Source organism: Tachyglossus aculeatus, chromosome 3, assembly GCF_015852505.1.
Source record: "Tachyglossus aculeatus isolate mTacAcu1 chromosome 3, mTacAcu1.pri, whole genome shotgun sequence".
NCBI classification, from domain to species: domain Eukaryota; kingdom Metazoa; phylum Chordata; class Mammalia; order Monotremata; family Tachyglossidae; genus Tachyglossus; species Tachyglossus aculeatus.
This window is the reverse complement of record NC_052068.1, coordinates 15808636-15820860: the sequence shown is the minus strand read 5'-3', so window position 1 is coordinate 15820860 and position 12225 is coordinate 15808636. Positions and strand designations below refer to the sequence as shown.

At 40.3% G+C, this 12225-nt stretch overlaps 1 protein-coding gene across 1 annotated transcript in view; it reads right to left on the bottom strand.

The window, feature by feature from the left end:
- Positions 1 to 1353: 1353 nt before the first annotated feature.
- Positions 1354 to 12225, bottom strand: part of VSTM4 (V-set and transmembrane domain containing 4) — a 123317-nt gene continuing 112445 nt past the window's right edge. Inside the window, exon 8 of the mRNA XM_038744133.1 lies at positions 1354 to 2343. Within this exon, the coding sequence (XP_038600061.1) occupies positions 2218 to 2343 (126 nt within the window). The 3' untranslated portion in view covers positions 1354 to 2217. The remainder of the gene's footprint in view (positions 2344 to 12225) is intronic.

Below are 12225 nucleotides of genomic sequence, written 5' to 3'. Positions count from 1 at the left end.
TAATAATAATAATAATAATAATAATAATAATAATAATGATAATAATATTATTGTGAGGTGATAGGAGCTATATGGTAGCAATCAAAAGCATTTACTGAGCACCAACTGTGAGTGGAGCACTGTACTAAGTATACAAGAGGGCAGACGAAGGAAAAAATCATATTCATTTTTCTTAGCAAGTTGGTATCCTTTATTTAAATTTAGCTAACAAAAAAGCTAATGATCTAAACTAAGTAGAGAATTACCATAGTGTATATTTTGCGATATGGGAAGTAGTCAACCTGAAGTCATATATTTCTCCAAATTCCTGCATAAGATCTCTTAGGCTTCATTCCAATGGCAAGGAACCATTATTGAGATCTTGAAAGCAGGGTGAGTTGTTTTCATTCTCTTATGTAAATAATAAAACCATTGAAGGAGAAGTAAAGATGGGTACATTACACATATATTTACACTATATACACAGATCATTACATAGCAGATAAGTTCCCATTACATAAGCATCAGAAAATATCATGTGGAGAGTCTGGATTTTAGGACCATTATTTTCTGGAATTAATCTTTCTAGAATTAAAATCCCAGCTCTTGATTCCATATTCTACCATCCTCTGTCACGGAAAAATCACAAGATGCTGGTAAAGGAGGTTTGGCTCAATGTGACTATAAACAGAAATCACACAATTTTTCAAAGGGGGCACAGAAACACATTTTAGCGTACACATAGTAATATTTCCTACTTACATAGACTCTCTCGTCCAAAGATACCAAAGAAATTTCCAGAACATTAATGCATTTTTTCTCAGACCTTCATTCGTTCAATCGTATTTATTTAGTGCAGAACACTGTACTAAGCACTTGGGAGAGTTCACTATAACAATAAACAGACACATTCTTTGCCCACAGCTGTGACATGGGCGGTGCTGTACCCATTTTAAAGAAGGTAAAAATCAAGGGCCAGAAAAATAAAATGACTTGCCTAAAGGTCACTCAATGAGTCACTGGGAAGAATGGGAATCGGATCTGGTCTTCCTGGCTCCCACCCAGCATCCCGCTCATTAAAGCCATGATGCCTAAATGCTTTCTGTTTTGGCAGTTGTCATCTTCGATTTAATAATAATAATAACAATGATGGCATTTATTGAGCGCTTACTATGTGCAAAGCACTGTTCTAAGTGCTGGGGAGGTTACAAGGTGATCAGGTTGTCCCACGTGGGGCTCACAGTCTTTATCCCCATTTTACAGATGAGGCAACTGAGGCCCAGAGAAGTTAAGTGACTTGCCCGAAGTCACACAGCTGGCAAGTGGCAGAGCCAGGATTTGAACCCACGACGTCTGACTTCAAAGCCTGGGCTCTTTCCACTGAGCCACGCTGCTTCTCATTCAGCAATTCATCAGCAAATCATCATGGGATTTCATCAGCAATGCTCCCAAATCCCAGGATCTTGCACATGTGAGCACTATCCTAAGCTTGGGGGCACACGTGTACACGTGTGAAATCAAAGGTGACAGTATGAAATATGTAAAGGTACATCTCAAAGCCGACCAGCGTGGCCAGAATCCAACCAGATGTCACCAGTATACCACCCAGCACCAGTTAGAAAGCACTGTACTTTAAAGGCTGTCTGTTCTTTGAGTGTTATTCAGGAAGGTTCCTGTATGTGATCAGAACAATGGACATTGTTTTAAATTTTTAAAGCATGACCTTAGTAGCTACCAGATCCTATATCAACTTTATCTGATCCTCTTAGAACCACTAATATTTATCAGCTATCTGATGCTTTAATAAACATCAAACATTGCCTCTTCTTGTAGCTTACAGGATTAAGAACAGTGCATACAGGAAAAGTAAGCAATATAGTCTCTCCATTTAGAAAGTACCACAGAAGACATTGAGGCCCTGGCTCAGGATATATATATAAAAGGAAATACATAAAAGAAAGCTGATCCTCCTTGCTAAAAGATTTTAAAAAAGACCACTGGCGAGAGTTTGGAGCAATCACCCATCTTATAGGGGATTCAATCTGTAAGTATTTCTCCTCGTCATTTTTCAGAGGCTAATTTTGTGCCTGCTTCCATCATTTAAACCAAGCTAGCAAGAGTTTCCAGGAAATATAGAAGTGCAGTAAAAAAATAAGGCCTTTGTTTTTGCAATTTCATAAATAACAGCATGGTCAGTATTAAATACAACATTTACATAAAGCACGGACAGACGTGAGGTTACAGCTTGTTTTCTTCAAAGAGGATCTGAGCATAAACCGTATTGGTGGGACTGCCTTTGGTCACTTGGTGTGGCTTAATCAGCTCCAGTTCAGCGTAAGTTAGATTTTCCTCCGTAATTTTTGGCTGCAAAACATGAACAACACAATACACGTTACAGATGATTTTGGTCTTTGGAGATGTGGGTCCAGGAGATTTGCAGTCCTCCAAATCCCCTTTGTCCTTTCGATCTCCACGTTTGACAGTGCTTGGCATGTAGTAAGCGCTTAAAAAAAGATCATTATTATTATTTCATCATTTTATGTCCAACTGCCCAAGCTGTCATCTATTGACTGAGCAACTACTGAGTATAGTGCACTTGGAAAGTTCAATAGTACAGTCGTTATTTGTAAATAGTGTGGTAGGATGTGTTAGTCCTGTATTGGTCTTTGCAGAAGCAGCGTGGATTATGGAAAGAGCCCGAGCTTGGGAGTCAGAGGTCGGGTGTTCTAATCCTGGCTCTGCCACTTGTCTGCTGTGTGACCTTGGGCAAGTCACTTAACTTCTCTGTGCCTCAGTTACCTCACCTGTAAAATGGGGATTAAGATTGTAAGCCCCACATGGGACAACCTGATTGCCTTGTATCTACCCCAGCGCTTAGAACAGTGCTTGGCACATAGTAAGCGCTTAACAAATGTCATCACAGTGCTTTGCACATAGTAAGTGCTTAGTAAATGTCATTATTATTATTATTATTACTATTATTATTATGTGGGAGAGGCATCAATGGTGAGACAGACAAGATTGAAGTATAGTGAGCAGGTCAGTGTGGACGAGCAAAGTGTGAGAGCTGAATTGTAGTAGGAGATTAGTGAGGTTAAGTAAGAATGTGGGATCCGATTGCATGTCTTGAAAGCCATGATGAGGAGTTGCCATTTGATACAGAGATGGATGGGCAATCATCGGAGGTTTCGGAGGAGTGGGATGTTGTGGACTGAATGTTGTTTTTTAGAGATGTGATTCAAGAAGGAGAGTGAAGTATGGACTAGAGAGGGGAGAGGCAGGGAGATCAACGAGGAGGCCAATGCAGTAGTTGCATTGGGATATGAAATTCTATTTGTTCTGACAACTTGATGCCTGTCCACATGTTTAGTTTTGTTGTCTGTTTCCCCCTTCTAGACTGTGAGCCCCTTGTTGGGTAGGGACCATCTCTATATGGTGCCAACTTGGACTTCCCAAGCTTTTAGAACAGTGCTCTGCACACAGTAAGCACTCAATAAATACGATTGAATGAATGAATGAATATGAAAAGTGCTTGGGTCAGTGTGGTAATGGTTTGGATGGCGAAGAAAGGTCAAAATTTAGGGATGTTGGAAAAATAGAACTGACAGAATTTCCTGACAGATGGAAAGTGTGGGCTTTATGGGCTTCTAAAACAGGGAGGAGGGCGGGATTGACTGCAGTGTCTGATGTTATATTGTACTCTCCCAAGCGCTTAGTACAGTGCTTTCCACACAGTAAGAGCTGAATAAATACAATTGAATTGGGTAGTGATGAGAAAGCCAGCAGCAGGACAAAGTTTGAGTAAGGCAATGAGGAGTCCTGTTTTGGACTTGTTAAGTTTGAGGTGTCAGCCCTACTCATGCGTAGTCTCAAAAATAAAGATACAGCATGGCCAAGTGGATAGAGCACAGGCCTAGGACTCGGGTTCTAGTTTTGGCTCTGCCACTTGTATGCTGTGTGACCTTGGACAAGTCACTTAATTTATCTGTGTCTCAGTTCAGTTATCTCATCTGTAAAATGGCGATGAAGACTATGAGCTCCATGTGGGACATGGACTGTGACCAACCTGATTACTTTGGGCTTAGAAGGGTGTCTGGCACATAGTAAATTCTTGGCAAATACCATTTAATATACCATCTATATGTTGCCAACTTGCACTTCCCAAGCGCTTAGTACAGTGCTCTGCACACAGTAAGCACTCGATAAATACGATTGAATGAATGAATGAATGAATGAATTTAAAAATAAAATAAAATAGCATTAAAGAACAAAAAGAGCGTAGCTCTGGGAATTAGAAGTCCAGGGTTTTATTCCTGACTCTGCAAACTGGGGACTGCCTTATGGGTCTATGCCCCCAAAGGTGAAGGTACATGTTTTGTTTTGTTGTCTATCTCCCCTTTCTAGCCCATTGTTGGGTAGGGATTGTCTCTATATGTTGCCGACTTGTACTTCCCAAGTGTTTAGTACAGTGCTCTGCACATAGTAAGCACTCAATAAATATGCTTGAATGGGTGAATGAGTGATGTGAGCGGTGAAGGTAATAATAATAGTTATGGTATTATGCGCTTACTGTGTGCCAGACACTGTACTAAGCACTGGGGTAGATACAGGGAAATCAGGTTGGACACAATCCCTGTCCCACGTGGGGCTCACAGTCTCAATCCCCATTTTATAGATGAGGTAACTGAGGTACAGAGAAGTAAAGTGACTTACCCAAGGTAATACAGCAGACAAGTGCCACCTCCACTCTCAATCAGTGATATTTATTGAATGCTTACCAAGTGAAGAAAATTGTACTAACTGCTTGGGAGAGTCAAAATACAGCAGAGTTGATAGGCATGTTCCCTGCCCACAATGAGCTTACAGTCTAGAGGGGAAGACAGACATCAATATGTCTAGATTGTAATCTCACTGTGGGCAGGGAAGGTGTCTACCAGCTCTGTTGTATTGTACTCCGAGAGAAGCAGTGTGGCTCAGTGGAAAGAGCATGGGATTTGGAGTCATGGGTTCAAACCCTGGCTCTGCCAATTGTCAGCTGTGTGACTCTGGGCAAGTCACTTAACTTCTCTGGGCCTCAGTACCTCATCTGTAAAGTGGGGATTAAGACTGTGAGCCCCCTGTGGGACAACCTGATCACCTTGTAACCTCCCCAGCAGTTTGAAACATTCCCCAGGGAGACTGAAACATTCCTAAAACCAAACCATAAAATTAAAAACTAAAAACAAAATCCAACTCCAATAAGAGAAGCCAGATGAACTCATTGGATTTGCATTGATGCCCACACTGAGCCGAGCTCGTCAGTGAGAATTCTCTTCTAACAAACGTTCATCTTCATTTGGTTTCACTGAAGCAGAGGATTTTCATCACTATTTCTGTCCCTTACTTCACTTTAAGGATCAATATACACCCAGTTGTATAATACAGAAGATGTGTATCATGGAAAGAGTGTGTTGTAACATTCACCATACCTGACACTGCATCGTTTCTTCCTGAAACTGCACTGTGGTGTATGCAGGTAGACTCATTTTGTAGGCTTGAAAGCTCCCTAATTCCAGAACAATATTCTAGCCCAAAAGTAGAGTGAAAATATGTGTTGTGACAGAACTGTGTGCCATGTTTTATGGTATTAGTGAGTGTATTATTCTACAACCAAGATTTCTGCCAAGAATAATAATATCATCACACTTATTACGTGTTTGGTATGTGCTTTACACTGGGATTTATATAAGACAATCTTGAAAAGGTCCAATGTCTGCCCCAAATGGGCCTCACAGTCTTAGAAGGGTGACAGTAAGAATTTTATTCCCATTTTAAAGAAGAAGGATCTGGAGAATAGAAAGGTTGAAAGAGTTACTCGAGATTACACAGCACGTATGTATCCAAGCTGGGTTTAGAACCAAGTTCTCCTTGCCTTTCCAGACCCACTCTAGCTCCACTAGGCCAGAAAATTCATTCTTTTTAGTGATTCACTTGACTGCCAGAATGTAGATTTTCACTATTCCCTGTGCTTAGAACATGACAAAGGAATTAGAAAATATTCTACTTTTATTCAATAGTTTATAGTGAGCCCTTACTGTGTGCACAGCCCTGTACTAAGTGCTTGGAAGAGTACCATATAACCATAAACAGACATATTCCCTGCCCGCAATGAACTTACATTCTAGAGGGAGAGACAGACACTAATACAAATAAATAAATTACAGATATGTACATAAGTGCTGTGGGGCTGGGAGGCAGGGAATGAATGAAGTGAGCAAGTGAACGCTTTGCGTGGTTGCAGCATCACTTTGTGTAAGAAACGGTTGTTCATTCATTCAATAGTATTTATTGAGCGCTCACTGTGTGCAGGGCACTGTACTAAGCGCTTGGAAAGTACAAGTTGGCAACAGATAGAGACAATCCCTACCCAACAACGGGCTCACGGCCTACAAGGTTGGGGGAGACAGACAACAAAACAAAACAAATAGGCATCAATAGCATCAACTGTGCAAACATATAAAACCAGGCACTGGGTAAACACCACAGTGGGCTCTCCAAAAACACAGTACTCGGCATATAGTAGGTGTTTCACAAATACCACAATCATCATTGCTATTCTTCTTATTATTATTACTATCATTATCACAGCTTTGTGGAGATGCAATGTGGACTATGCATGCCTGCTGCATCAATGAAAGGAACCCTTCACTGTTGATTTCAGTCTGTCTGACTCCAAACATATTTTCCCCAAATGTCTACAACTCCTTGAGACTCCCAATCTGGTTTCATTAGCTGTTCAGTTGTCTTGTTCAGGCTGAGTTGAATGAGGCAAACACTTCCACCAGGACAAAATCGTTTGGTTGGAAGTTTTTTACAAGCCCCTATGCTTTTTGTCTATATATAGAAGTGAAGAGGTGGAGAAAAGGAGGGGGGAACAGCAGGCTAATCAATTAATCAATCATTTATATTGAGAGCTTAGTATAGTTCTAAGCACTCGTACTAAGCCACCAATTAGGGACTTCTATCTAGCAAGCCACCCTCAATTCAGCAGAATTAGGTGGAAATCAAGTGAAACAAGGGAAGGAACCAATTCGTCCATTAAGAATTTGCTAATAATCTTTTGAACTCGATCAGATCCAGCAAAATACTCCTGGACTGTCAGGTGGGAAACTTGAACAGACACCTGCTCTGGGAATTTTTCATGGCTTCGAATTGTCAAAAGTCAGTCTCGCTTTCTGGTTCTTCTTCAAAAGAATCATTCTTGTTGAGGTTCACTATTCCTTGGGGATGTTTCTAGTCGATAACTGGCTTCGTTGTATCACCGAGTTTTTGATGTAGCAGAAAATGTCATCTAGGCAGTGAATTTTTTCTTTCCTTTAAAATACGGTTTGAAAGGGGCGTGGGGAGGGAAATAAGTCTTATTCTGTTGAAAAACTGCAATCGTGCCTACAGTATTAGTAATGCAGACTAAGCTGCCTAGCCACACTAGAATGGAATAATATTCTAATACTGAAACTAGCCGCTGATTTAGGGCCTGAAGCCAGAAAATAACCTTACAAATGAGGGCTGATCGCTGCAGAATTTTAAAGTTATGGAAACGTCTTAGGTTAGAAGCAGTTTTGCTTTGCTTGCTCTGTCACAAATATTTACATAGGTTTCGCAAACTCAATTTCTCAAGACCCAACTAAAAACCTGTTGGCATCGGGTGTTTTTTTTTCGGTTTAATTATATTTGATGTTATAATGTTTTTATTTAGAAATACCATATGTCCTAAAATAGCCACCTAACACCCAACTCCTGTAAATTTTAGAACCAAGATTTATGAAATCATATTGTCCAGGTGTTTTATTATGTTATTTCAAAATTGCATTGTTTTGGGGTGTAGATTATCTGTTTATTCTTACTTTATTCCATTATGTTTGGATATGAAAAATAACACTAGATTTCTCAATACAGGTCACTGGGCTGACTGGGCTGATGTGTTGTTTTCATACATTTTTATGATGCTCCTATAGTAAAAATAATTTAATAAAGCCAAAGCACACTAAATAAATAATTGCATCTAGAAAAGCAATAAAAACAAATAAAATTAGTACTTTCATAAGTGGAAAAGGTACTTCAATTACTGCTACAAGCAACAGCACACCATAAAATGTGTAGAATAATTTCCCTTATGCATATTTCTAGTATGTAATAATTTGATTGAAAATATGAGGAAACACACAAGAGGTTCAAAATTGTGAAGTGTATACAGTTTCCAACAAAAGATATGTAATAACAGTGCCTTTAAGTATCTATCCTTCCTCTGAGCAGCACACTTGGATATAGTTATCAGCCATGTGTTTAATTACATTTCCCTGGCTCGTTCAGCCGAAAATAAATTCTTAATGGTCACCCATTGACAGCAAACATATAATCCTTACCTCTCATCTCAGCTATTTGTTGCGACATTTGATCGAGGTAAAATTTGGACCAACCTGAGGTCTGTGATTATTATTTGGTATAAATCCAAACTCATCGGTACTGTTATTAGAAGCAAAAATCAGGACCAGAAAATTACTGGACAGTTACAGTGGGAATTGCAAGAATAATGTTAGATTCCCTACTTCGATGGCAATCCCTTGCTTCCTTGGCAAGGACTTGCCGTGGTTCTTGGAATGTAAGCCAATAGAAGGTCAGGGATTGTGTCTAATTCTTGATAATGATTATCAAGATAATCATAATCATTGATAATGATTAATGATGGTACTTACTGACTGCCTACTGTATATAGAGGACTGTACTAAGTGCCAAGTACTCTGTGTTTAATTCTCAAAGGCAGTGATTATCATTTGATCTGTGCTATTTATTGAGTGCTTACTGTGTGCAGAGGACGGTGCTAAGGAAAGACAATACAGTTGGTATATACAATCCCCATTTTAGGCGGACACTGCAGTAGAGTGAAATTTTTTTTCCATTGAAAGCTCTTCTAAAAATATGCATTTAAATGACAGTTGCTTAAGGAATTCCTGACACCTTTAGATTATTCATCCAGAAATCAGATCTGCTTTCCCCACGAACATTTTTTCAGGGAATAACTTAATTCCGCTTGTTGCGCCTCATACAGTAATTATATTTGACTTGGATTTACTACCCAGCAGAAGAGAAACATGCATCCTGCTTTGTAGTAATAATAAAAATAATGGCATTTATTAAGTTCTTACTATTTGCAAAGCAGTGTTCTAAGTGCTGGGGAGGTTACAAGGTGATCAGGTTGTCTCACGATGGGCTCACAGTCTTAATCCCCATTTTACATTTGAGGGAACTGAGGCACAGAGAACTGAAGTGACTTGCTCAAAGTCACACAGCTGACAATTGGCAGAGCTGGGATTTAAACCCATGACCTCTGACTCCAAAGCCCGGGCTCTTTTCCACTGAGCCACGCTGCTTCTTTCTACAGCCAAACTTAGCGTATCTAGCTATTAAATGTTCAAATATCCTTTTATTTACAGTATTTCAAGTATTCATTCATTCAATCATATTTATTGAGCACTTACTATGTGCAGAGCACTGTACTAAGCGCTTGGGAAGTACAAATCAAGTATCTAATCCTTTAGCCCCTGCGCTTTGAGCAGGGAGACAGGCTGTTCTTAATATATCTCCTCTTACAATCTGGAACCATGAGGAAGCCATGGGGTAAACCACTTCCAATTTCTGTCCCAGTAGCGGGGACCGGAGGATGGGGATATGAGACTTGGGTAGATGTTGTCATAAATAAGAAATCACTGTGATTATTGACTAAGTGCTATGTGCTCAGCACTGTGCAAAGTGCTTGGTGGCTACATTGCCATCATATCAAAGTCCCCATCTCATGTGGGGCTTATAGTCTGAGTATATATAATATTGATGGCATTTATTAAGTGCTGACTATGTGCAAAGCACTGTTCTAAGTGCTGGGGAGGTTACAAGGTAATCAGGTTGTCCCACGGGGGACTCACAGTCTTAATCCCCATTTTACAGATGAGGTAACTGGGGCCCAGAGAAGTGAAGTGACTTGCCCAAAGTCACACAGCTGACAGGCGGCGGAGTCGGGATAAGAACCCATGACCTCTGACTCCAAAGCCCGGGCTCTTTCCACTGAGCCACGCTGCTTTTCTAATGATGGTATTGGTTAAGCACTTACTATGTGCCAAGCATTGTTCTAAGTGCTGGGGGGGATTCAAGGTAATCAGGTTGTCCCGGGGGGTGGGGGGCTCACATTCTTAATTCCCATTTTACAGATGAGGTAACTGAGGCCCAGAGAAGTGAAGTGAGTTGACCAAAGTCACAGAGTGGACAAGTGGGGGAGCTGGGATTAGAACCCATGACCTCTGACTCCCAAGCCCGGGTTCTATCCACTAGTCTATGCTGCTTCCCATGTATCTGTTAGACTGTCAGTCCCATTGAAGAAAGGGTGGAGTAGAGGGCAATTGTTGCTGTTGTTGTCTAAATCATATGTATATAATATATGATCATATATGCATACACATCTCTATATATGTATATATACATAAATGTGCATGTGTGTAATAATAATAATAATAATAATAATAATAATAATAATAATAATAATGGTATTTTTTAAGTGCTTACGATGTGCCAAGCACTGTTCTAAGCACTGGAGAGGATACAAGGTGATCAGGTTGTCCCACGGGGGGCTCACAGACTTACTCTCCATTTTACAGATGAGATAACTGAGGCACAGAGAAATTAAGTGACTTGCCCAAAGTCACACAGCTGACAGGTGGTGGAGCCAGGATTAGAACCCAGGACCTCTGACTCCCAAACCCGGGCTCTTTCCACTGAGCCATGCTGTGTATTAACTTAGACTTCTAGACTGTGAGCCCGTTGTTGGGTAGGGACCATCTCTATCTGTTGCTAACTTGTACTTCCCAAGAGCTTAGTACAGTACAGCTTAGTACTCTTCACACAATAAGCACTCAATAAATATGATTGAATGAATATGTATGTATAATGGTTGTTGTTCCTAAATCATATCTACACGTGTATAATATTGATGGTATTTGTTAAGCGCTTATTATGTACCATGCACCGTTCAAAGCGCTGGGGTAGATGCAAGGTAATCAGGTTGTCCCATGTGTGGAACAAAGTATATATATATATATATATACACCTACATATATAATATATATATGTATGTGTGTATATATATGTGTGTGTGCATATATATATATAGATATATAGATATATATATGTATATGTATATATGCATGTATAGAGAAGCAAGAGAAGCAGCATGGCTTAGGGGAAAGAGCCCGGGTTTAGGAATCAGAGAATGTACGTTTTAATCTTAGCTCCACCACTTGTCTGCTGTGTGACCCTTGGGAAAGCCACTCAACTTCTTTGTGCCTCAGTTCCCTCATCTGTTAAATGGGGATGAAAACTTTGATCCCCACATGGGACAACCTGATTACCTTGTATCTACCCCAGCGCTTTGAACGGTGCATGGTACATAATAAGCGCTTAACAAATACCATCAATATTATACATGTATAGGTATGATTTAGAAACAACAACTATTATTCACCACATCCTTACGGTAGTCAATCCTTTCTCTCTCTTTCCCTTCTGCTTAGACTCACTCCTCTCCCACTTCAACCCAGACTGCCCACTTTGAGAAGCAGCATGGCTCAGTGGAAAGAACACGGGCTTTGGAGTCAGAGGTCGTGGGTTCAAATTCCGGCTCTGCCAATTGTCAGCTGTGCGACTTTGGGCAAGTCACTTAACTTCTCTCTGCCTCAGTTCCCTCATCTGTAAAATGGGGATTGACTGTGAGCCCCACATGGGACAACCTGATCACCTTGTATCCCCCCAGCGCTTAGAACAGTGCTTTGCACATAGTAAGCGCTTAACAAGTACCATCATTATTATCATTATTATTTGCTCCAGTACAAAGCTAGGCATGGTTTCTCCCTCTCATTTATCCCACATCAACCGTTTTCTCCTTCCCTTGTTCCTGCCTAGAATTCCCTCCCATTTCATATCTGAAAGTCCCCCATTCTCCCTACTTTACTCTGTGTAGAGCACTGTACTGAGCGGTTGGAAAGTACAATACAGCAATAAAGAGTGGCAATCCCCGCCTACAATGGGCTCACGTTCTAGTACAATATAACAGAGTTGATAGACATGTTCCCTGCCCACAATGAGTTTACAGTCTAGAGGAGGAGACAGGCATTAATATAAATATATAAAAAAGATAAATAATCTATGGATATGTATGTATGTGCT